This window comes from Haliotis cracherodii, unplaced genomic scaffold, assembly GCF_022045235.1.
Source record: "Haliotis cracherodii isolate W230 unplaced genomic scaffold, xgHalCrac1.p SCAF_10, whole genome shotgun sequence".
NCBI lineage: Eukaryota > Metazoa > Mollusca > Gastropoda > Lepetellida > Haliotidae > Haliotis > Haliotis cracherodii.
Window position 1 is genome coordinate 57,488,873 of NW_027266265.1, and position 27,820 is coordinate 57,516,692.

General features: G+C 44.6%; 1 protein-coding gene and 1 pseudogene across 1 annotated transcript; one reads left to right on the forward strand and one right to left on the reverse strand.

Moving 5' to 3' along the window:
* Nucleotides 1–29: 29 nt before the first annotated feature.
* Nucleotides 30–27,495, reverse strand: LOC139454570 (uncharacterized; annotated as a pseudogene).
* On the forward strand, nucleotides 12,419–18,727 carry LOC139454571 (protein IMPACT-like). The gene is made up of 3 exons (XM_071236368.1): nucleotides 12,419–12,506; nucleotides 13,155–13,289; nucleotides 16,019–18,727. Exons 1-3 carry the CDS (start codon nucleotides 12,441–12,443, stop codon nucleotides 16,055–16,057), a joined length of 240 nt encoding a protein of 79 aa, XP_071092469.1. The 5' UTR covers nucleotides 12,419–12,440; the 3' UTR covers nucleotides 16,058–18,727.
* Nucleotides 27,496–27,820: the final 325 nt, after the last annotated feature.

Below are 27,820 nucleotides of genomic sequence, written 5' to 3' on the forward strand. Positions count from 1 at the left end.
ATATATGTGACAAACACACGTTGTCAGTGTTAACATGTAAACACCTCAATAACTCCTTCCCTCATGAGACAAACATACACGTGGTTATGTCCATCTACACACACACCCTCGGGGTGCTTGATACCGTCCTGTTGTGTCAGCTTGGTTCTTACAAACTGTCCTGACTCCGTCAGATGGATGACACTGTGTAGAGAGAAGTCTGTCAGCAGGATGTCACCTGTGCTGGTACTTGTGATACCCTGGGGATACTTCAGTGCTGTGTCTCCTGTCGGGCTGTAGGTGAACACCACATCTCCCTCGGGGGTCAGACACACGACACACTTGGTTCCACTGTTGGACACCAGGATGTTTCCTGTCCTCGTGGTACAGAGGAAGTTGGGACATCGTAAGATGTTGTTACCATTGTGGAGTGGACTGATTGACCTCAGCACGTTTCCCGTCATATCCAGGATATCAACACAGGGAGGAGACCGGGAACTAGCTGCTAGTGTTCATGGTGTCAGGGACGTTATGCCCCAGTACTTTTTGCTGGTTGTGACGGTTGACAGCAGCACCAGGTCAGGGTTTGCTTCTACTGTTACAATCTGTTTGATGTTCCAGACACTGACGGCCACCTGGTTGTGTGTCAACTTTGTCAGACTCAATGGTTGACCGTCCAGACGGAGTTTACTGTGACGTGTCTCGTTATTCCTGGGGTAGAAGGACTTCACATAGCTGTTGCTGCAAGCTGTGACTACAACTGTATCTGTGTCATTCTCCACCATCACTGTCACGTCACTCGGGTCCGGTGTGTTACTGTCGCCTGCTACTCTGACGTTAATGGTGTCCTGTAACACAGGAGTCGCCTTCAGGTCCAGCACACTCTCATACAGGACGTCTATCTCACCCAGCTGTAGATCGTCCAGAGATTTAATTAGCTTGTCCGTGTCCTGTCTGAATGTGACCTTGGTTATTCTTCCTCTCTCCTTCACATCTGCGTCTCCGACAGCCTCCACATCAACCGCCTCACACCCCTGATACATCTCATACACATCCATGTCACACTCAGATTGTAGAGCCTGGTCTATCAGCTCAGCCTGTTGTTGGTACATCTGTACTGACATCTCACCTGACTTAATGTCTGCTTTCTGTTGCCCGATGTGTTTATATGAAATGTCTTCCATCTGATCTAACAGCTTCCTCTCCTTCTCCTTGGCCTGATTGATAACTTTCTGGCATGCGGACTGAATGTTTGATTTCATCAGTGAATAATGATCTCTCCCTAATTTCTCTTTCGACTTCTTTTCATTCACACGTAGTTTCATCTTATCTTCCTTCTTTGATAATGCCTTCTTCACTGCTCTCAGCTGTCTTTTCATTGTCATTATCTGTGACGAGATCGTGACAACGGCGTCACATTTCCTGTGGTAAATGATGCAACATTTCTGACACGCTGCCTTCTTGCAATCCTTACAGAGAAATTCTAGCGACTCCTGTTTGTGCTCTCTGCACATGACCTTGACCTTTCGTCTTCCCTTAGCCTTTACCTCTCCAGACAGGTCAGTGACGTCATGCTGACGAAATGATGGGATGCGGTTGTGAGCTCCAGTACATTTGTCTCAGAGTGCCTCATCACAGACCGAGCACCAAACAACAGCCGGAGTTGTCTCCCCATCTTGTTGGCAGTAGGTACAGAAGGTCGTGTCTGTAAACACATTACAGTTGCATAATAACATTTCACCTACTTAAACTATTTACATGTGTTTATATCTCCTTATATCTTTCTAGCAACGGAAACACTATCAGCTCCAGGAGATGGAACAATTAAATAAAACCTTCTTACTTAAGCATTTGGTATACAGGTTATCACTTATGGAAATCTATTTAGTTCCCAGTTCGCGTGTGCACAGTAGCTGGTCACTTTATGTCCTGAACTCTTAGATGCTGCAATACATGTTTGTTAGCAAAATATCGGCTGGAGTGGGCGGGACAGAGGACTGGGACTGCAGGGGTGGGAGGGACAGGATGGGACAGGGGAAGGGGACTGCAGAGGTGGGTGGGACAGGGCGGGACAAGGGAATGGGACTGCAGGGGTGGGAGAGACAGGATGGGACAGGGGAAGGGGACTGCAGGGGTGGGACGGACAGTGGAATGGGACTGCAGGGGTGGGAGGGACATGGCAGGACAGTTGAATGCGACTGCAGGGGTGGGAGGGAGAGGGCGGGTCAGTGGAACGGGGCTACAGGGGTAGAAGGGACAGGGTGGGACAGAAGAATGGGACTGCATGGGTGGGAGGGACAGAGGAATGGGACTGCAGGGGTGGGAGGGACGGGATCGGACTGCAGGGGTGGGAGGGACAGGGCGGGACAGAGGAATGGGACTGCAGGGGTGGGAGGGACGGCGGGACGGAGGACTGGGACTGCATGGGTGGGCGGGACAGGGGATGGGACTGCAAGTGTGTGGGACTGTAGGGCTTGGCGATACAGCGGAAGAGAAATCCTGTCCTAAATAATCCCATTCTATTTCTCAGTTCCAATATCTGCAGTGATTTTATTGATATTCATGCACTGTAGAAAGACGACAACCATGTGCCTGCATTATGTAAATCTAAACATTATCAAAGGCATAAACCACCAAAGGCCAGTGCTGATCATAGCGAGTTAGATACGGTTTAAAATGAATGAAATGCCTGAAATACTTCCAAAAGTGCAAGTCTGTAAACACTCACTATTTCAAACGTATTTGTTCGTGAGTCCTATGATAGATGAAACGATTGTGCAAAAACTCAAGTATGTCAATAGTTCAGCGAGTTTGGAGCTTTATGCACATATTGTCGATGTAGCTCTGATTGTTAGTAGTTACTCCGTCTGGGAGAAAATCAGATGTATCTACCTTTAGATCCTGGTCCAAACGAGTCCAAGAGTCCCTGGATGATAAAGATTGGCTTGACGTCATCCGCCCACTCCTCCACTGGTCTCTCAGGGGCAGACACTTTCGTCATCGTGTTGCAGAATGGACAGAGGAGGGACTTGGCACTGATGGCTTCTGGTCTGGTCTTGGTGTAGTTGACGACACATTTCCGACAGAAGGTGTGGTTACACACAAGTGTACAGGGATTATCAAACACCTCTGTGCATATTGTACAGGTCAGGAAATGTTCCGTTAGCTTCTGAGAGGTTGCCATCTGAAACATGTTAAGGTTCAGGATTCCAACGGTACCCTGGGTTTATGTAACATTCTTTGGTCTCCCGTGTAATCAGGTGCCAAATAACCCAGTTGGAGTACTTTCAAGCTGTCCCAAAGTATCAGTATATTATTGACTCCTAAAAGTATATTGTTGCCCTTACAAAAACAAGCCAAACGTGTCAAAATTAACAAGAACACAACAATGCGATAATGCGACAACACGACATTTTGTTAATTTGTAGCATTTTCCTGGTCAATTTTTTCGAGTACTACACGTGCGCCTGGTTAATCGATAAGGGCAACAACGCGACATTATCAATATTTCGCACATTGTCATCCATTTTAATGTCCTATTTACACATTTTTTATCATATGACAAAGCGACAACCTGACATATTTCGACCTGGAAAAAATGTTGCTTTGCTGCCCCTTGGCAAAATAATAAATATTTTATTCAAAGCGCTACAATTGGACAAATGGTCAAAGTGTAGTGTTGTGGCATTGTTGCATTCTCACGCTGTGGTTAAATTTTGACACTGCTTATTTTTGCAAGAGTGACAATGTGACAAGCTGACAACGCGACAATGACCCTTCTAGGATTCCATAGTATATAACAAAGGAATTGTTTTGCTAAACTTTGGACATGGTGCAGACGCCTTCTTTGTTCTGAACATATTCTGTTGAAACTAGAAGACTAGACTACAATCCCCCCTCAACGCACTTTCCAGAAGTCACGTTAAGAGCAAATTAATAATCAATTCCATCTAGCGTTAAGAGGAAAATGGTGGTGAAAATATGAAAATATGAGAACATAGAAACTAACCAAATTTTTCATGTTTGATGCCTCTAGCTACCTCAATAAGAAAGTTGTATGCACTTTCGATTAAATAAGCTTGAACTTCATTCAAAGGTAGCGCACAACATTGCCACTCGAATGCCCCACCCATAGATGATATATACAAACCTTCCTCCTAATGTAGTAAACACTGCTTGAGTTATTGTGAACAAAGTATAGTTTTGACTGTATGACATTCAGGCCCAATTTGACCTTCACTATTGTCTCAAAATGTTCAAGACGATACTATGAGACGATCCAGATGCATATTAACTACACGTGTTGGTCCTTAATAGAATTCAATGTGGCAACAGAAGTACGGCTTTCTAAATGAAAGTAGGTCACTGTGAACTGTCACCACTTGTCATGCGTGTGTTTTCAAATAACATAACAACTATATGCATAACACTTAAATAAATATCGGCATAAGTTAAATTGGCAAACACAGATTACGAATTCCCTTCACGGTGAACTTGACCTTGTATACGAGGGTCACTCACAGGTATTTCGTCTCAACTGACCTTGAGGATGACCTTAAGCCTTGGTTTGACATATCAAGTGTACAAGAAACATACTGCCATATGATTGAGAAATGAAAGATATGATATATTTGAGATGTCCATGCACCCAGTGATCATATTCAGAAAAAGAACTTACACGGGGCTGCTTAATCATACACCGGATAGTGTCTATTTGCTAAATGTCAAGAATTGTTCTTAGTTTTCTGAAAAAGGAAACAGTAAAATAAAAATACAATAACAACCTGTCTTAGCGAGATGTTAAACAACCACCTAACCATAATTATTAATGAATCTTCGTTTCTATGATAAAATTAAAACAGTAAAGTATTCAACTGAAACATCTCCATTGAAATATGAAGTCTGCAATTGTGGATATGGTAGCTTGGATTTGAGACATTCTCTTGACTCGACTAGGCCCTGAAACACGTTTGAATATCTCCCGCCATATTCCTAGTGGGGCACTGGTCCTCATTACCATAACGACTGACTTCCGTGTTGTAAACAGTATGTAGGTATACAGGTAACACACTGGAGATTGTGGTGACTATGGTATAAACCAGTACAGGATATTAATACACACACATACACTTAATTATCGATAAACGTTGACTCCTCATGATCTGTATATGAACGAATACAACAAACCACACACGACTTTGTTGTGATCTTGGATCCTCGTTTTTTATCCTCGTTTTTTCAATCTACACCCATCCAGTCATTAAAACTAACCATGTTTTTTTCAATATTAAGTGCTGTAGTTTTTAACATGATGACTTATGCTGAAAGTGACCACAGATATTTTGAAGCAAGTGACATCTGGCGCGGAACTGGTGTGTAGTAATGTTCTATAAATTCCTAGACACGTGTGGCTAAGTAAAATAGATCATTGAGTGTGTAGTGATGTTCTATAAATGTAAGGAGACGGGTGCCAAAGCGATATAGATCCATGGGTGTGTAGTAATGTTCTATAAATGTCAGGACATGGGTGGCCTAGTGAAATAAGTCCATGGGTGTGTGGTTATGTTGTATAAATGTATGGAGACGGTAGGCCCAGTGAAATAGATCTATGGGTGTGCACCTATGTTCTAGAAATGGTTGACAACTGCTTGGCAAAATGAAGCAACTGCTTACCAAATGTAGCAACTGCTTAGCCAAATGTAGCAATTACTTAGCAAAATGTTGCAATTGCTTAGTCAAATGTAGCAATTGCTTAGTCAAATGTAGCAACTGCTCAGCTGCTGACACACTGAATACCTAGCACCAGGCAGGAAAACACGAGGCAAATAGACACGCAACATTACCTTGCTGGTGATGAGACACTGGTAACGTAGTCCGAGAACTGCGTGAAAATCTCGTGTTGAAGGTGGGCGCAATAACTTCTATGTGTGATCCCCCCGAGTTGGGTGGGAAACTGTGGACTAGGTGCAATGTCCATGGCTTGTCTATGTACGTCGTCAGTCATTGGTTATCTCGGGTCAGCAGTTTGTTTAAGATATGCATCACATGCAGTTCACAATTAAGTAGGCTAGATGACAGATGTACACAGCATGTTCAACACGTCACACTCTCATCACAACCAGACTTAATACTGGGCTACCACGACGATTCTCACCTGAAACTTATTTAAAGCTGGAACATGTTGGTTATTATGATAGTTTCCTGTCCATTCCGTGGTAACATTTTAAGGCATTGAGAACCAGTAAGGCTACTCATATACATACAATGGCGGATCCAGCATAGTTAAAAGGGAGGATTCCAAATATAAAATGCTCTCTCAGATTACTGTACTGCCTACAGTGAGTGAGTGAGTGAGTATGGTTTTACGCCGCTTTTAGCAATATTCCAACAATATCACGGCGGTGGACACCAGAAATGGGCTTCACACATTGTACCCATGTTGGGAAACGAACCCGGGTCTTCGGTGTGACGAGCGAACGCTTTAACCACTAGGCTACCCGACCGCCCCTGTACTGCCTACAACATACTACATTTGGGTCTTCAAAAGGAGGGGGTCAGGAACGCCTCCCCCACCCCATGGATCCACCTATGTACATGGAACGTAGTTTAAAACTGGTTTGTTCAATTGTGTTTCGTGAAACCTCGTGGTTAGTCTTCATAGCTCTCTGTTCTTGTTGGTCGTGTCTAAGAATGAAATGGATGGCTTAAAGGGGATGTTTAGATTCCTATTGAAGAGCATATGTAACAGCCATATGTGACCAAAGGGGATATTAGTCCTTTAGTGTTTCATCAATCATACTTCATCCATATATTCTTGTAAGGCAGTATTGAAGGGCGGGTTCTTTATTCTGTAACAGTTATAACCACGTTAATACAGGTTAATTTGAAACGAAGTCCGAAGTGACGCAGGTCAGAGACGTCAATGCCGTAAATCCCACAGGCATGTGTACGGTGCTACCATAGATCTAAATCAGGGATAATTGTGGACACACGTTCGGTGGATCCTTATACGACTAAGGGGTACAACTCTGTACACGAATTCCGGCGCATGGTCCATCATTATGAGAGAGTCGTCACGGAGAGTCGTTTAAATACCACTTTGGTGAAACCAAAGAACAGAGGCACGGAGCTTACACACCAAGAGACCTATTCTGAGTGTACCGAATTCAAACCAACGATCACAGGTTTGTGGCTTCCCCGAGGGACGCATCTCTGCATAGGGACTTGCGGCGCCAAGGCGCACTTACCCTAAACGGTCCCGTGCAGGTCATGCAGTCTCTCGATGAAGCAGCGCATAAAATGAAGCCAAGACAAATGTGTCTTTCAAGTTGTATGTTACATAACATATATCACACGTAGCAGCTTCACTGGTGTTTCAGGAGCATAGGGTCGCCTCAGTTGCCCAGTGGATAAAACGTCTGTCCTGAGCCTGGAGTGAGTGAGTATGGTTTTACGCCGCTTTTGGCAATATTCCAGCAATATCACGGCGGGGGACACCAGAAATGGGCTTCACACATTGTATCCAAGTCGGGAATCGAACCAGGGTCTTCGGCGTGACGAGCGAATGCTTTAACCACTAGGCTACCCAACCGCCCCTTCCAGAGACTTATTGGTGTGTACTTACGTTCTAGGAATGATTTGACACGACGGGCCAAGTGAAATCAATTCATGGGTACATATCAAATGGTCGGTTCCTAACCAGCTTTTCTTCAAGTTTCCACAGATTCCCCCCCAGACCATGGTGCCACTGCCTCCAGATGGCTGAACTTCTTGGACACAGTTCGGTGATGGGCGTTCACCTTGACGTCTGTACACACGCTGACCACCATAAGCTCGGAAAAGGTAAAATCTGTTCTCATCAGAGAAAACGTTTCGCCCCTAGTCTTGAACCTGCAAACGCCGACGTCAACGTCATTCCACGGTCGGGTCGAGGTGATCGGATACCATGTTCCTTCAATCTCCGTGACACTGTCAGTCTACTGACATGATGTACAATTGCCGTGGATGACGTTGTTGTGACGGGGATGAAGTGGGTTTGGAGATGGATGAAACGGTCTTCAATGGGCGACAGCAACAGCTCTCTCTCTCTCTCTCTCTCTCTCTCTCTCTCTCTCTCTCTCTCTCTCTCTCTCTCTCTCTCTCTCTCTGGGCTACTGTGTTCATTTGCTACCTGTGGTCTAAACAGTTTTTATTTTGGTTTTATTTGTGAGACATATTTTACCACGATATTATTTCTATGTTTTATTTTATATAGTAAATAGTCATTGTGTCCAATTACAGGTTATCTTTTTGGGGTGCGCCAGTTTATTAAATATTTTTAAATATTTGCATCATCCATAACAGCTCAGAACGTAATAAGTATAATGTCGTGTTACATCCTGTCACCTGTAACGGTGTTCACGTTGAAGCAATTAAATAAACCTTGACGGAAAATCAGAAAAAAATATATATATCTTTGTTCAAGGCCAAAGTCAGCATGTTTTAAAACCTTGCAAACTATTGATGAAAATATTCGTATAGCACCCGACGAAACTGTGAAGAGCGGTGTACCACACATTGTGAACACCAGCTCTGGACCAAGCTTGGCGTTCCTGTAACAGCGCAGAGAATATATTTCACGTGCATCACGCAAGGATGACTCACACTGATGGGTTTTAAGTAGGGCGACCCGACCCGAGGCTCCCTTTTTAAAGAGAGTTACTCGGACAAGATAACGTTCCACAAATGGCTGGGCCCGTGTCACGCAGTTGTCAGAGGTGCCGCAACACGATGTGCGGAGTTGCGTCCATTTGGCGTACCGGAATCCTATGATCGTGGGTTCAAATTCACCAAAGTTGTAAACAACTTAGATCTCCATCACTTCTGGCCCTTTTCTCCCACATGAAGCTGACACACTGTTATATAGCGCAAATACTGTTCAAAGCGGTGTAACGCCCAACTGTTATGTTGCATTAGCAGTGCTAAAATAGTCGTCCATTCAAGTCGTCTTGTCCTTATGAAAGAAGCAGCAATATGATCACGACTCGAGTGTCAATACTCATGAGAACAACTTTTTAAGCAAAAACCTTATTTTAATAGTCTCCTGTTTTGTGTAACTATCGGAGACACGCTGGTAAGTGGTCTTCGTTAGTGATAGGAGAGAACAACTCGTTTTAAGCGTCGTTTTTAAAGGTCTCTTGGTTTATTTAAGGAGCGAAGGTACGCTAGTATGTTGTCTTTGTTAGTGATAGGAGAGAACAACTTTTCAAGTAAAAGCACCATTTTAAAATCTGATTTGTTCAAGTATCGAAGGGACGTAAGTACGCATGTCACTTCCGAATCTAAGCTGTGGCGACCATTGGGTCTTGGGTGTTTATCATTACCGAATGGAGATATCCTACATTGGATAACACAGGATGCTGAACATAACCATCTGATGTACAAAACTTTGATGTTGACATATTTCTTTCTCAGTTTTGCAAAAAGTATTGTCACAGTTGGTCAAGATAAGAATATTTTTTCCCAAACAGCTGACACTGTGTTTTTGTTTCCCTCGAGAACATCTCTAGCAAGGAGTACCGTGGTATGCTGTAGTATATGTAGTCGTGCTTCAAGACCATGCTGTACCTGTGTAGTTATGAAGTAACATTCCTTCTCTCAGTGAGAGATGACACTTAACGTGTAAATGCCCGGACTTAAACCGTTCAATGTAAATAAGCCCTGGGGCTGTAAATAGGGCCAGATCTACAATAACCAACTGTCTTTTCCCTGCTATGAAAAAAAGAAGATAATAAATATGTAACATCGTAACCCTGAAAAAATAACACCACCACTCTACATCCAGGTCTAGGAGCTAGATGAAAAAAACAATGTTCCTGGTCACACAGAGAAAATGTGGTATTTGTGTTGTTATACACCTGCAGTCACATCATTGACGTCACGTTTCCTCCTTTTGTCTTTTTACATCATTGTCCTCAGCTTTGTCTCTTGTATATATTGTATAAATACGCGTCATCTTATTGTACAGTTTTAGGACTGATTTGTTAAACGTTTTACATCTGCAGTTTTATCAGTGTTGTTATTTTAAAACAGGATTTTGAGTTGAAATTTACATCATCAGAATTAACGTGCTTGGTGTGACGAACAGTGACTGTCCGCAGGAAGATTGGCGTGCAGTACACGCTAAGGCTATTAAAATGAAGTCATTTTGTGATTTGATAAAGTTTTGTTTCTTTTTCTTGTTGAGTTTGAGGTGAATTAAATTTTGAATTCAGTGTATTTCTTTGATTATTTACCTTGACCAACAATACTTATAAGAAATGCTTTCGGAAGAGATTTCTTATGAATATGGAACGGGTTTCAAGCTTTTGATCAACTGTTTTACTTAACTTTAACAAAAAGAAAACCACACCTAAGGCTAAAGGATACTTGGTCTGGCCTAATCTACAAATCACCTTGTTCACTGAAGGAACAAGATAACAATGCTGTGTATGTAAGCATGGAAAGTTGGTCCGTGCATTGTCACCGTTGAATTGTGTCCTTTGTAAAAAGCATCACTGATCATCACTTTAGAGACAATTATATTGGGAGGCCCATGCATATATTGGGAGGTCCATGGTTATATTGGGAGGTATATGATAATATTGAATAAAGAACACAACTCTGTCATGAAATAAATATTTACATGCAATAGTACCAGCTTTGTTGATACTCCATCAGGTTACACACCAGTCCAGCAATGGCTGCTTCTCATGTGTTGCTGAACTTTACTGACAAGACAAGATGTGAAATGCCAAAAGGTTTGTCTTCAGCTTCAGGTATAACGATGATCTGATACCGTTCAATAACGGCCAAATAGCCAATTCCTATCCACTAGTTTTCCCACCTGAGCAGGAAATAAAGGAGATCAGAGAAACCACCTCGTTTTGTTTCATATTTGGATCTATCCATAAAGATTCAGAGGACAAAAACTATCAACAAGACGATGTGACAAGAGGGATGGCTACAACTTTCGAATAGCGGCTTGTTCGACCTGTTTTCCTATTTACAAGCCGGATCTGCAATATGTGCCCACATGACAATATATGTGTGGTTGGCAAGAGTTGATGTGAAGATAACAACAATGATTCACATCGGAGTGAGATATCGTCCTCATATTCATGACATGATTATAGCTGATTACATGGTAAATTCCAACTCACTCACATCAAGCACCTTGTGTTCTGTAAATTAAATAACTTCAGGGCAACCTAATGATAGCCATCGAATGAATGACCCTAGGTAACACAGGAGCTAGATGGGTCACAATGGCATCCCCTTTCTCCAAACAACACCAATCTCGTGTGCACTTCGTTAAACCCTATTTCACCTCATCACACAACTGGTTCAATAATGCATGGCGGTATCTATCGGGTGAGGTCGCCACCTAGATTTTGTGACAAACCTAGTCCCCAATATACTTTGCCAAGCGTAAGATCTGGTGTCATGCTGAAGACTCCTGGGGATCGAGGGAGTGTAGTGTGTGACCTGGCTGATTGTGTGGCACCGTGGCGAACATCGTGGATCGTTGATGTCATCACTGGTTTTCTTGGCCCAGGCTGACAAGACAGAGATTAAATATTGCGTTCTGCGATGTGACACATCATTCACGCACCTATTAACATAAATGTATACAATGAAACCTCGTTAATTCGGACGGAACCTGGCCCAGTGAAATCGATCTTTGGGTTCATAGTTATGTGTTTAAAATGACTGGCCACTGATGGCCCAGTGAAATCGATCCATGGTTTTGCATTAAAGTTGAAAACTGATTAGCAGCTAGGGCTGGGATGGGTAACTCGGGTACTCGGGCCAAGCGGGTCCTGAGTAGGACCCGGGTACCCACAGTACTACTCAGACCTGTGGTTAGTTGCCTGATATATTTAATGAAAAACACAGAGCATAGCTCAGTGGTTACACTACAAGTCGCTAATGTTCGCATTTCTTTCTGACAATGCATACATTCCTTTAGTATATGTTTGAATAAAGATAAAGCTTCTGTCGACTTCAGTGTACACATGATCTGATCGTTTGATACATGAATCTAAACTGTTTTTGCCAGGGCTGCAGTAAAACAATTCCAATCGGACATTTTGTTCCCAACTCCTTGAGTCCTAAATCTGGACTTGTCCCTGCCCTATTAGCAACACAGTTCATCATAGTTGACTCGGAACCCCCGGCCACCCCTTGTACAAGTGATGTGGGTTCGAATCCCGTCTCACCTCGATTATGTTTCTAGGTTTGTCAGCACCATACCCTTCGTCGTAATCCACCTACACCTGTCTCATGTTGCAGTCGTCAGATTTGCATGCTAATGATTTCTGACAGTCCTGGACTTGAATAAGAAGTCAGGAGAATACTCCAGGACACCAGGTGCCTGTTCAATGATTGTTGTCTGATTACTTCACTCGTGTTTCAGGATCCGAGTCCCCAACTCGGACATCATGTACCAGAGCTGTGAGGACGACGGAGAGTTCGGAGCTGGACAGAGAATGCTGCATCTCCTCAATGTAAGGGCAGCGAGGCATGTAACAGAGAACTGTTTCAGCTGTGGATGTTATACGTGTAGGACAAAGCATGTCCGAGGGTTTTTAGGATATTTTAGGTTTATATGAGGTTTTATTCAAAGGATAAGGGTTTTAAATTAATATCATGAAAACCCAAGGAGAAGTGTTTTATCCAACAAAAGAAACTTATGGCAACATTTATCAACATTTTTATATTTCAAACATGCTTTCCATGAACCTTAGGAATCGGGCGTACAATATTTGTTGCAGGCATATGGTACTTGAAAAAGACATTTTTAAAGCATTGTGATATATCAGCGTATCTGTAGCCTAGTGGTACACTCACTGGGATAAATTATTTAAAATATAAAATGCTGGCGATATTATAACATCCCTGTTTATGAGATTTATTGCCACTGGAGAACAATAGGATGACGTCACCGGAGGTTTATAAACCTGAGGAGGGAGGGCCAGATGGACAGTTTCTTCAGTAAAAGTTTTCCAAACCAAATTACTTACAACAGCGTATGCTATTCAAGCACAGTATGGTAGAGGTAGCGTTTGGCATAAATAGAGAGCTGAGAGAAATTAAAAAAACTTTTTTTTTAATAGTTCCAGCGATTGTCAATATAGTGATGCCTCTTCCTCTAGATTCTGAATGCGGAGAACGTGATGGTGGTGGTGACTCGGTGGTACGGTGGCATCCATCTCGGCCCGGACAGATTCAAGCACATCAATAACCTCTCCAGGGAAATCCTGCTGGAGCACGGCTACGTCAAGGAGAAGGTGAGGGGAGAAGGAGAGGGGGAGGGGTTGTATTTATTTGATACTTATACCCTGGGCTCGCCATTAGTGCCCTAGGATGTGCAGCAATGGCATTGCACATGTATCAACTAACTGAAGGGTGACGCACACTGTCACAAACCATGTGCTCAGTGAATCTTTACTTCATCACCTGACCCAGTGGCTCAGTGAACCTTTACTTCATCACCTGTCTGTAGGCTCAGTGAACCTTTACTTCATCACCTGCCCTGGTAACTAAGTTAATCTTAACCTCATCACCTGCCCCAGTGTCTCGGTGAATCTTTACCTCATCACCTGCCCTGGTGTCTCAGTGAATCTTTACCTCATCACCTGCCCCTGTGTCTCAGTGAATCTTTACTTCATCACCTGTCCTGGTGACTCAGTGAATCTTTACTTCATCACCTGCCCTGTAGTCTCAGTGAACCTTTACTTCATCACCTGCCCCAGTGTCTCAGTGAATCTTTACTTCATCACCTGCCCTGTAGTCTCAGTGAACCTTTACTTCATCACCTGCCCCAGTGTCTCAGTGAATCTTTACTTCATCACCTGCCCTGGTGTCTCAGTGAATCTTTACCTCATCACCTGCCCCAGTGTCTCAGTAAATCTTTACCTCATCACCTGCCCCAGTGTCTCAGTGAATCTTTACCTCATCACCTGCCCCAGTGTCTCAGTGAATCTTTTCTTCATCACCTGCCCTGGTGTCTCGGTGAATCTTTTCTTCATCACCTGCCCCTGTGTCTCAGTGAATCTTTACCTCATCACCTGCCCTGGTGTCTCAGAGAATCTTTACTTCATCACCTGCCCTGGTGTCTCAGTGAATCTTTACCTCATCACCTGCCCTGGTGTTTCAGTGAATCTTTACCTCATCACCTGCCCCGGTGACTCAGTGAATCTTTACTTCATCACCTGCCCTGGTGTCTCAGTGAATCTTTACTTCATCACCTGCCCCGGTGACTCAGTGAATCTTTACTTCATCACCTGCCCTGGTGTGTCAGTGAATCTTTACTTCATCACCTGCCCTGGTGTGTCAGTGAATCTTTACTTCATCACCTGCCCCGGTGACTCAGTGAATCTTTACTTCATCACCTGCCCTGGTGTGTCAGTGAATCTTTACTTCATCACCTGCCCTGGTGTTTCGGTGAATCTTTACTTGATCACCTGTCCTGGTGTCTCAGTGAATCTTTACTTGATCACCTGTCCTGGTGTCTCAGTGAACCTTTACTTCATCACCTGTCCTGGTGTCTCAGTGAATCTTTACTTCATCACCTGCCCCGGTGACTCAGTGAATCTTTACTTCATCACCTGCCCTGGTGTCTCAGTGAATCTTTACCTCATCACCAGTCCTGGTGTCTCGGTGAATCTTTACTTGATCACCTGCCCTGGTGACTCAGTGAACCTTTACTTCATCACCTGCCCTGGTGTCTCAGTGAATCTTTACTTCATCACCAGTCCTGGTGTCTCGGTGAATCTTTACTTGATCACCTGTCCTGGTGACTCAGTGAACCTTTACTTCATCACCTGCCCTGGTGTCTCAGTGAATCTTTACTTCATCACCAGTCCTGGTGTCTCGGTGAATCTTTACTTGATCACCTGTCCTGGTGTCTCAGTGAATCTTTACTTCATCACCTGCCCTGGTGTCTCAGTGAATCTTTACCTCATCACCTGCTCCGGTGACTCAGTGAATCTTTACCTCATCACCTGCCCTGGTGTCTCAGTGAATCTTTATTTCATCACCTGCCCTGATTTCTCAGTGAATCTTTTCTTCATCACCATCCCTGGTGTCTCAGTGAATCTTTACCTCATCACCTGCCCTGGTGACTCAGTGAATCTTTACTTCATCACCTGCCCTGATTTCTCAGTGAATCTTTTCTTCATCACCATCCCTGGTGACTCAGTGAATCTTTACCTCATCACCTGCCCTGGTGTCTCAGTGAATCTTTACTTCATCACCTGCCCCGGTGACTCAGTGAATCTTTACCTCATCACCTGCCCCAGTGTCTCAGTGAATCTTTACCTCATCACCTGCCCTGGTGGATCAGTGGGAACTCACTGGATGACAATACTAAACAAGATATATGGTTGCCAGTTCAGATCACATCATAGAATTGTCATGTAAAAAAATCCTGACTTTTTAACCAGTCAAAAATCAAAATTAGATGCAAATTAAATGATATACTTCAAAAGTAAAAACTCAAAGCAGGTCTTACTTACACTGGTGATGTCTCCCACACCTTCCAGGAGGCCTGGGACAAGTCCAAATTTATTACTCGGGTACCCACCCCCTTTTACCCGACCCTTCCCAGGTACACGCTGTAGGTCTCAAGATTGGGAAAAGTTTGACTATAGCTCTAGTAAAATGTCTTTAGATACACATATGAAACGATATACACTGAAGTTGATTGAAGTTGATTGAAGTTTTATCTTTATTCAAACATATAAAAGTTAGAAGGAATGGGTGTAGTCAGGAAGAACTGCGAACATGTGTGACTTGTAGTTTAAACATAGAGTTGTAGAGATTTTTGTCATGGAACAATATATCCAGGACTAACAACAGGTCCGGGGAGTCCTGTGGGTACCCGGGTCCTCCTCACTACCCGCCTGACCCGAGTACCCGAGTTACCCGTCCCAGCCCTACTTTGCAGCAGAGTAAACATGAACACAGCCTGTCCCCACACAACCTGCGTCATGTGAATCTATTCCTTGGGTTCCAGGAGGACAAGAAAGGACCCCGGACGAGCAAGAAAAGGTGACGCTCCACAAGAGTCTGTCTCGGTGAAGATCCTAACTATTTACAGGATTTTTTTAAAGACTATTTGTGCAAGAGCTGTCCATATTTAAGGCTTCATTCCCCACTGAAGCATGTGATATTCTATGAAACATTTGTAAATAATAAATGGATGTGTCAAAAGCATGCTCATCATTTCCAAACATGAACCTTATTGTTTCAGTGAGACCTTCATTATCACAATGTGTCCTTTGGTTCTGCTGTATTCAGTCATTCTCATGTGTTTACACTCAATTCCATCGATTCTCGTGGTAAATATACGTCTTGTTCAGTTCATAGAGGGCATGTATATTGTTATACTAACATTCAGATTTGGAAATGCTGTGAGAACTTTTGACACATCCCCCTTAGTGAAGGATCTGAACATCAAACGTGTTTTATTTGATAGGATAGGACAAAGTATGAAACATAAGATTGAAATATTAACATCAATAAGTTTTTTAATATAATATTAAGTAGGATGGATGATGTAGTTTTTTAAGGTATTAGTATTCTTTTAATATGTATATACATTGATTCTTGTTTATCAGAATATTTGTATTTATTTATCTTTTAATGCATATGAGCTGGTTTGACCTGGGCAACAAGTAACACTAGTTACAGTTTCATGTCTCGTATCTATATGTTCATGGTTTTTTTGGTTGTCGGCAATTTGAAATTATTTCCTATATACTTGTGATAATGTACTTAAAAACTGAACTATCATCCTTCTTGTGAAAGTGTGATACTAGATGAAGGTGGCCACTCTTCAACCTTCAAGATTCCATCCTTCATTGACAGCTTGATTATTGTTGACAAAGTGTGATAGAGCTGGTCTGTTTAGTCAACTGTGTCATCTCTTACTTGGCAACTTGTTCTGGCATCCCCCATACCCCCACCCCCACCCCGTGATATTGCTGGAATATTGCTTAAAGCGTCATAAAACCATACTCACTCACTCACCCATTCTAGGCAACTTGGCCATCATCGCAGGTGCCGGAATTCCTGTGTAGTGTTGCTGCGCGTAATTTGGGGTTGGAATCCCGGTTCGCAGGATTATGTTTCTAGACGTGTGTGGTTGTGGGTTTCACCAAAGTGTTAAACATCCGAGACAAATCTCATGAACATCAGATCTTTGTTCTTGTTACTGCTAAATGTGATCCTCCTAAATTCTCCCAAATCTTCGTTGCTAACATTTTAAACTGTTGACTACATATCCAGGTGAGCTACAGATCAGGTGAGCTAGAGACATGGCAATCTTTTATCTAAATCGCCACTGTGCCTTTATGTCCTGTACGGAGTATGTGCCTAGGAGTCTTTGTGGCTGGGCATGTCACTACTGAAACGAAGCTGTGCCGGCAAATGTCTCTGGGGTGTTTATCATCACAGAATAGAGATATTATAAGTTGGATAACATTGGATGCTTAACGTAACCATGTGATGTAGTACAAGATCTTGATGCTGACATATTTCTGTCTCAGTGTTGCACATATACAGACACAGTTTCAGATCTGCGGGGTGGGTCCAGAGGAGAATAACTGCTCCATATTTAACAGCTGACATTGTGTTTTTGAGAACCTCTCTAGCAAGGAGTACCGTGGTATGCTGTAGTATATGTAGTCGTGCTTCAAGACCATGCTGTACCTGTGTAGTTCTGAAGTAACATACTTTCACTCAGTGAGAGTTGAGACATAAGTCCTGCCTCGTGTAAATGCCCGGACTTAAACAGTTCAATGAAGAAAAGCACTGGGGCTGTAAATAGTGTCACATCTCCAATAACCAACTGTCTTTTATGAAGAAAAGAAGATAATAAATCTGTAACATCGTAACCCTGAAATGATAAAACAATGTTCCTGGTCACTCAGAGAAAATGTGGTATTAGTGTTGTTATACACCTGCAGTCACATTATTAACGTCATGTTTCCTCCTTTTGTCTTTTACATCATTGTCCTCAACTTGTCTCTTTTATATATTGTATAAATACACGTCATCTTATTGTACAGTTTTAGGATTGTTTTGTTTAAAGTTTTACATCTGCAGTTTATCAGTGTTGTAATTTTAAAACAGGATTTTAAGTTGAAATTTACATCATTATAAATGTTTTAGTAAAAATAGATCACTCCTTGTACGTAGGGAGCTGATTGTACCTGGTAATAATAGGAATAACTCCGGTTATTGAGGCGTCCCTGGTACAAAAATCGGGGGAAATAATGATAATAATAAATCCAACAATGACAACAGAGCTCTCAGCCATTGTGGCTTGGATACCTAATAAGTTGCAAAAGTGGTCGTTGTGTTTGCTTGCAGAATTAACATGCTTGGTGTGACGAACAGGGACTGTCTGCAGCAAGATTGGTGGCTATTAACTTTTCAAAAACTTAAAAATAAATTATATTTTTGATAACAGTTTTATTTCTCCTTCTTATTGTGTTTGAGGTGAAGTAACTTATGAATTCAGTTCATTTCTTGATTATCTACCTTGACTTATAAGAAATGCTTTCGGAAGAGATTTCTTGTGAATATGGAAAGGGTTTCAAGCTTTTCATTAACTGTTTTACTTAACTTACCAGTAATCCAAAACAGAACTTGCAGATCAAATTTCAGGTCTGTCGACATTTATAAATAACATGTACACATAAAATCAATAAATGTATGACCGTCCACCACTCGTCTTGGTAATCCTGATTACTTCACTATGTTGATGTATTTGAGATAGACATGGACAGGTCTCGTATCTGAGATGTCTTTAAAACACAGTTGATGTATCGTGTACTGTGAGACATGCATGTGACTGAGATATAGAGAATAGTACATCGTCATCCATAAGGCAACTTGCGGATAATCAGATCCTACTGTTTGGGCTTTTATGAATTCCTTCCTAAAGACGACAGCAACCTGAGAGAGTTCTATACACATATATATGTCACAAACACACGTTGTCAGTGTTTACATGTGAACACCTTAATAATTCCTTCCCTCCTGAGACAAACATACACGTGGCCATGTCCGTCTACACACACAACCCGGGGACAGTTGATACTGTCCTGTTGTGTCAGTATGTTTCTGACAAACTGTCCTGACTCCGTCAGATGGATGACACTGTGCAGAGAGAAGTCTGTCACCAGGATGTCACCTGTGCTGGTACTTGTGATACCCTGGGGATACTTCAGTGCTGTGTCTCCTGTCGGGCTGTAGGTGAACACCACATCTCCCTCGGGGGTCAGACACACGACACACTTGGTTCCACTGTCGGACACCAGGATGTTTCCTGTCCTCGTGGTACAGAGGAAGTTGGGACATCGTAAGATGTTGCTACCATTGTGGCGTGGACTGATTGACCTCAGCACGTTTCCCGTCATATCCAGGATATCAACACAGGGAGGAGACTGGGAACTAGCTGCTAGTGTTGATGGTGTCAGAGACGTTATGCCCCAGTACAGTTTGCTGGTTGATATGGTTGACAGCAGCACCATGCCAGGGTTGACTTCTACTGTTACAATCTGATTCGCATACGGGACAGTGATGGCCACCTGGTTGTGTGTCAACTTTGTCAGACCCAATGGTTGACCACCCAGACTGAGTTTACTGTGACGTGTCTGGTTATCCCTGGTATAGAAGGACTTCACACTATGGTTGTAGTAGTCAGTGACTACAACTGTATCTGTTCCATTCACCACAATCACTGTCACGTCAGTCGGGTATGATGTCTTACTGTCGCCTGCTACTGTGACGTTAATGGTGTCCTGTAACACAGGAGTAGCCTTCAGGTCCAGCTCACCCTCATACATGACGTCTATCTCACCCAGCTGTAGATCGTCCAGAGATTTACTCAGCTTGTCCGTGTCCTGTCTGAATGTGACCTTGGATATTCTTCCTCTCTCCTTCAGGTCTGCGTCTCCGACAGCCTCCACATCACCCGCCTCACATCCCTGATACATCTCATACACATCCATGTCACACTCAGATTGTCTGGTCTATCAGCTCCACCTGTTGTTGGTACATCTGTACTGACATCTCACCTGACTTAATGTCTGCTTTCAGTTGCCCGATGTGTTTATATGAAATGTCTTCCATCTGATCTAACAGCTTCCTCTCCTTCTCCTTGGCCTGATTGATAACTTTCTGGCATGCGGACTGAATGTTCGATTTCATCCGTGAATAATGATCTCTCCCTAATTTCTCTTTCGACTTCTTTTCATTCACACGTAGTTTCATCTCATCTTCCTTCTTTGATAATGCCTTCTTCACTTCTCTCAGCTGTCTTTTCATTGTCGTTATCTGTGACGTGATCGTGACAACGGCGTCACATTTCCTGTGGTAAATGATGCAACATTTATGACATGCTGCCTTCTTGCAATCCGTACAGAGAAATTCTAGCGACTCCTGTCTGTGCTCTCTGCACATGACCTTGACCTTTGGTCTTCCCTTAGCCTTCACCTCTCCAGACAGGTTAGTGACGTCATGCTGATGAAATGATGGGATGCGGTTGTGAGCTCCAGTACATTTGTCACAGAGTGCCTCATCACAGACCGAGCACCAAACAACAGCCGGAGTTGTCTCCCCATCTTCTTGGCAGTAGGTACAGTAGGTCGTGTCTGTAAACACATTGCAGTTGCATAATAACATTTCACCCACTTAAACTATTTACATGTGTTTATATCTCCTTATATCTTTCTAGCAACGGAAACACTATCAGCAACAGGAGATGGACCAGTCAAATTAAACCTACTTACTTAAGCATCTGGTATATATTTCATCACTTATGGAAATCTATTTAGTACCCAGTTCGTGAGTGCACAGTAGATGGTCATTTTACAACCTGAACTCTTAGACCCTGCAATACACGTTTGTTAGCAAATAGGTGAGTCTCAGTTCTCAGTGGTGGCTCGTATCTGCTGGGGTAGGCTGGACAGGACGGGACAGGGGAATGGGACTGCAGGGGTGGTAGGGACAGGGGAATGGAACTGCAGGGGTGGGAGGGACAGGGGAATGGAACTGCAGGGGTGGGCGGGACAGGGGAATGGGACTGCAGGGGTGGGCGGGACAGGGCAGGACAGTGGAATGGGACTACAGGGGTGGGAGGGACAGGGGAATGGGACTGCAGGGGTGGGCGGGACAGGGGAATGGAACTGCAGGGGTGGGCGGGACAGGGGAATGGGACTGCAGGGGTGGGCGGGACAGGGCAGGACAGTGGAATGGGACTACAGGGGTGGGAGGGACAGGGGAATGGGACTGCAGGGGTGGGCGGGACAGGGGAATGGGACTGCAGTGGTGCGTGGGACAGGGGATTGGGACTGCAGGGGTGGTAGGGACAGGGGAATGGGACTGCAGGGGTGTTAGGGACAGGGGAATGGAACTGCAGGGGTGGGAGGGACAGGGGAATGGGACTGCAGGGGTGGGCGGGACAGCGGAATGGGACTGCAGGGGTGTTAGGGACAGGGGAATGAGACTGCAGGGGTGTTAGGGACAGGGGAATGGAACTGCAGGGGTGGGCGGGACAGGGCAGGACAGTGGAATGGGTCTACAGGGGTGGGAGGGACAGGGGAATGGGACTGCAGGGGTGCGCGGGACAGGGGAATGGGACTGCAGAGGTGGTAGGGACAGGGGAATGGGACTGCAGGGGTGGGCGGGACAGCGGAATGGGACTGCAGGGGTGTTAGGGACAGGGGAATGGGACTGCAGGGGTGGTAGGGACAGGGGAATGGGACTGCAGAGGTGGTAGGGACGGGAATGGGACTGCAGGGGTGTTAGGGACAGGGGAATGGAACTGCAGGGGTGGGCGGGACAGGGGAATGGGACTGCAGGGGTGTTAGGGACAGGGGAATGGGACTGCAGGGGTGTTAGGGACAGGGGAATGGGACTGCAGGGGTGGGCGGGACAGCGGAATGGGACTGCAGGGGTGTTAGGGACAGGGGAATGGGACTGCAGGGGTGGGTGGGACAGGGGAATGGGACTGCAGGGGTGTTAGGGACAGGGGAATGGGACTGCAGGGGTGGGAGGGACAGGGGAATGGAACTGCAGGGGTGGGCGGGACAGGGGAATGGGACTGCAGGGGTGGGAGGGACAGGGGAATGGGACTGCAGGGGTGGGTGGGACAGGGGAATGGAACTGTAGGGGTGCACGGGACAGGGGAATGGGACTGCAGGGGTGGGAGGGACGGGAATGGGACTGCAGGGGTGGACGGGACAGGGGAATGGGACTGCAGGGGTGGGAGGGACAGGGGAATGGGACTGCAAGGGTGGGAGGGACAGGACGGGACAGGGGAATGGGACTGCAGGGGTGGGTGGGACAGGGCGGGACAAGGGAATGGCACTACAGGGCTGGGTAGTACAGGACGGGACATGGGAATGAAGTGGTGGGAGGGACAGGGGAATGGGACTGCAGGGGTGCGCGGGACAGGGGAATGGGACTGCAGGGGTGTTAGGTACAGGGGAATGGGACTGCAGGGGTGGGAGGTACAGGGGAATGGGACTGCAGGGGTGGTAGGGACAGGGGAATGGGACTGCAGGGGTGGTAGGGACAGGGGAATGGGACTGCAGGGGTGGGAGGGACAGGACGAGACAGGGGAATGGGACTGCAGGGGTGGTAGGGACAGGGGAATGGGACTGCAGGGGTGGGAGGGACAGGACGAGACAGGGGAATGGGACTGCAGGGGTGGTAGGGACAGGGGAATGGGACTGCAGGGGTGGTAGGGACAGGGGAATGGGACTGCAGGGGTGGTAGGGACAGGGGAATGGGACTGCAGGGGTGGGAGGGACAGGACGAGACAGGGGAATGGGACTGCAGGGGTGGTAGGGACAGGGGAATGGGACTGCAGGGGTGGTAGGGACAGGGGAATGGGACTGCAGGGGTGGTAGGGACAGGGGAATGGGACTGCAGGGGTGGGCGGGACAGGGGAATGGGACTGCAGGGGTGGGTGGGACAGGGGAATGGGACTGCAGGGGTGGGTGGGACAGGGGAATGGAACTGTAGGGGTGCACGGGACAGGGGAATGGGACTGCAGGGGTGGGAGGGACAGGGGAATGGGACTGCAGGGGTGGGTGGGACAGGGGAATGGAACTGTAGGGGTGCACGGGACAGGGGAATAGGACTGCAGGGGTGGGTGGGACAGGGGAATGGGACTGCAGGGGTGGGAGGGACAGGGGAATGGGACTGCAGGGGTGGGAGGGACAGGGGAATGGGACTGCAGGGGTGTTAGGGACAGGACGGGACAGGGGAATGGGACTGCAGGGGTTGTAGGGACAGGGGAATGGGACTGCAGGGGTGGTAGGGACAGGGGAATGGGACTGCAGGGGTGGTAGGGACAGGGGAATGGGACTGCAGGGGTGGGTGGGACAGGGCGGGACAAGGGAATGGCACTACAGGGCTGGGTAGTACAGGAAGGGACATGGGAATGAAGTGGTGGGAGGGACAGGGGAATGGGACTGCAGGGTTGGCTTGGACAGAGTGGTACAGATGAATGAGACCTCAGGGCGGGGTGGACATGGTGCTTGGGACTGCGGGGCCGGGTAGGACAGGACGGGACAGTGGAATGGGACTGCAGGGCTGAGCGGGACAGAGGAAGAGAAATCCTGTCCTAAATAATCCCATTCTATTTCTGAGTTCCAATATCTACAGTGATTTTATTGATATTCATGCACAGTGGAAAGACGACAACCATGTGCCTGCATTACGTAAATCTCAACATCGTCAAAGGCATAAACCACCAAAGGCCAGTGCCGATCATAGCGAGTTAGATACGGTTTGAAATGAATGGAATGCCTGAACTACTTCCAAAAGTGCAAGTCTGTAAACACTCACTTTTTCAAACGTCTTTGTTCATGAGTCCTATGACAGATGAAACGATTGTGCAAAAACTCAAGTATGTCAATAGTACAGCGAGTTTGGAGCTTCATGCACATAGTGTCGGTGTAGCTCTGGTGTTTCGGGAAAATTAAAAATGTCTGTCTGTCTGAAAATCAGATGTATCCACCTTTAGATCCCGGACCAAACGAGTCCAAGAGTCCCTGGATGATAAAGATTGGCTTGACGTCATCCGCCCACTCCTCCACTGGTCTCTCAGGAGCAGACACTTTCGTCATCTTGTTGCAGAATGGACAGAGGAGGGACTTGGCACTGATGGCTTCTGGTCTGGTCTTGGTGTAGTTGACAACACATTTCCGACAAAAGGTGTGATTACACACCAGCGTACAGGGATTATCAAACACCTCTGTGCATATTGTACAGGTCAGGAAATGTTCCGTAAGCTTCTGAGAGGTTGCCATCTGAAACATGTTAAGGTTCAGGATTTCAACAGTACCCTGGGTTTATGTAATATTCTTTGGTCTCCCGTGTAATCATGTGCCAAATAACCCAGTTGAGTTACTTTCAACCTTCCCAAAGTATCAGTATATTATGGACCCCTAGAAAGTATATTGTTGCCCTTACTAAAACAAATTTGTAGCATTTTACCAGGTCGATATATGTCTCATTGTCGGTCCATACAAAATGTGTGAAAAAAGAGTTGAAATGAGCGATAGCTCAACAATGCCACATATTAATACTGAATGCTATATAAATAGTGGCTCAATCAAATATTCGGCCAGGCGCTTAATCAAGGATATACGGTAGGTTAAATTCTGGAATTCGAAATCACGACCATAGGTTTCTGGCACGCCAAGGAGATGCAACTCTGCACAGCGAATTCGTGGATTTGAGCTAGCGAGCAAGTTCGGTTTAATGCCACTTTGAGCCATATTTCAGTTATTTCACTGCCTGTCAGCTTGAAGTGAGGGGAAAGTCTCAAGTGATGTATGTGTATGGTGCTGGGATTCGAACCCACGAAGATAGCTTTCTGCTACGCCTCGGAGACGCAACTGAAACGACCTGGCGAGAGACCGGAACTAAATCAAATATAAATGCAAAGAGTTTTTTTTCTTGCTGTGATAACACGTTTGTTTTCAAAAATCCACAGAACGACAAGAAAATGATACGAAATAATTTCTACAGCAACAATGAACGATTTGTTTTAATTTTGTGAAGAGCAACCGATAATATTGCCATTGCTACTTTGGTTTTAGAACCATTGTCGCTAACGAAAGACCACTGGAGTTTAAAAAGGAGTATAACCATTTCTGCGCATGGGTAGATTTATTCGCTTACTACTCGTGTGCAGGGTTAATCGAAAAGGGCGACAACGCGACATTATCAATATGTCATATTGTCGCATTGTCATCCATTTTAATGTCCTATTTACACATTTTTGATCATGTGACAAAGCAACAACCTGACATATTTCGACCTGGAAAATGTTGCCTTGTCGCCCTTTGGCAAAATAATGAATATTTTATTCAAAGCGCGGCAATGGGACAAATGGTCAAAGTTTAGTGTTGCCGCATTGTCGCATTCTCACGCTGTGGTTAATATTTGACACTGTTTGCTTATTTTTGCAAGAGCGACAATGCGACTAGTCGATAACGAGACAATGACCCTTCTTGGATTCAATAGTATATAGCAAACGAATTTTTTAAAATACTTTTGCAGTTTGCAGACGCCTTCTTTTTGTCCTGAACATACTCTGTTGAAACTAGGAGACTACATGTATGTTGAAGTGCCTGAAAAAACAGTCCCCCCTCACCGCCATTTCCAGAAGTCGACCTTGACAGTACTGAGGAACCTGAAGGCATGTCTATTGTAATGAGTGAGTGAGTGAGTGAGTATGGTTTTACGCCGCTTTTAGCAATATTCCAGCAATATCACGGCGGGGGGACACCAGAAATGGGCTTCACACATTGTACCCATGTCGGGAATCGAACCCGGGTCTTCAGCGTGACGAGCGAAGGCTTTAACCACTAGGCTACCCGACCGCCCCCTATTGTAATGACATCATTGCAAGTCATATGACATCACTTCCGGTTAGGGAACATTCAAGAGAATAACCAGTCTACTGAGTCTACATTATCTGCCGAAACAGATTCCATTTAGCGTTAAGGGCAAAATGGTGGTGAAAATATGAGAACATAGAAACTAACAAAAGTTTGATACCTCTAGCTACCTCAAAAAGAAAGTTGTATGCACCTTGATTAAATAACCTTGAACTTCATTCAAAGGTAGCGCACAACCTTGCCACTCAAATGACCTACCCCAAGGATGATATATACAAACCTTCCTCCTAGAGTAGTAAACACTGCTGGAGTTATTGTGAACAAAGTACATTTTTGACTGTATGACACTGAGGCCCAATTTGACCTTCACTATCGTTCCAAAAAGGTTCAAGGGGACTCCATGGGACGATCCAGATTGCATATTAACTACACGTGTTGGTCCTTAATAGAATTCAATGTGGCAACAAAAGTCCAGCGTTTGCTTCCAAATGAAGGTAGGTCACTGTGACCTGTCACCACTTGTCATGCGTGTGTTTTCAAATAACATAACAACTACATGCATAACAATTAAAAAAAGTATCAGCATAAGTTAAATTGGCAAACGAAGATTACGAATGCCCTTCACGGTGAACTTGACCTTGTATACGAGGGTCACTCACAACTATTTTCGTTTTAAGGGAACAAACTTTTGTGAGGCTACGATCTGAAGATTAACCATTGGCATGACATATCAAATGTACAAGACACATATTCCCATATCATTGGGAAATGAAAGATATGACATACTTCAGATGTCCAAACACCCAGTGATCAAATTCAGGGAAAACTTAACACGGGGCTGCATAATCGTACACCAGATACTGTCTATTTGCTAAATGTAAAGAATTGTTCTTAGTTTTCTGAAAAAGGAAACAGTAAAATATACATACAATAACAACCTGTTTTAGTGAGATGTTAAACAACCACCTAACCATAATTATTTTCTATGATAAAATTAAAACAGTAAAGTATTCAACTGAAACATCTCCATTGAAATGTTAAGCCTGCAATTGTGGATAGGGTAGCTTGGTATTGTGACATTCTCTTGACTCGAAACTACTGGCAGCCGAAACACGTTTGAATATCTCCCGCCATATTCCTAGTGGGTCACTGGTCATCATTACCATAACGAAAGTAGACGACTGACTTCCGTGTTGTAAACAGTATGTAGTTATGTAGGTAACACACTGGATATTGTGGTGACCATGGTATAAACAAGTACAGGATATTAATACACACACAGTGTTGACAACATATACACTTAATTATCGATTAACGTTGACTCGTCATGATCTGTATGTGAACGAATCCAACATACAATACACGACTTTGTTGTGATCTTGGATAGAGAGTTAATATCCTCAACACGGAATACTTGATAAATAAGATGACCAGTTACATTATGTTCGTGTTTCTATACACATCAATACCCAGATAAACCGTTCAGCATTCGATGTATAATGATATATACTGTCTTACCACAGCGTCACTGCACAGCCTCCTCTTTCCGTTTGGGTGGGTGTCACACACAGGCGGTGTATTGGAAAAGTGAATACCCATGACAGAATATCCCCCTACTGGACAAGGTTCCACTAACAAAATCAGAATCAGTTGACCAGCAGTGTTCGTAGAGAGCATTCAGTGCAGATTAACCAATCTGGCATTTGTGATTGGATGATTCTATGTAAATCTTTTATGTTTTTTAAATGTACTCCCATCCCGTAATTAAAACTAACCATGTTTGTTTCTATATTAAGTGCTGTCAGTTTTAACATGATGACTTATGCTGAATGTGACCACAGATATTTTCAAGCAAGTGACATTTGGCGCGGAACTGGAGTGTAGTA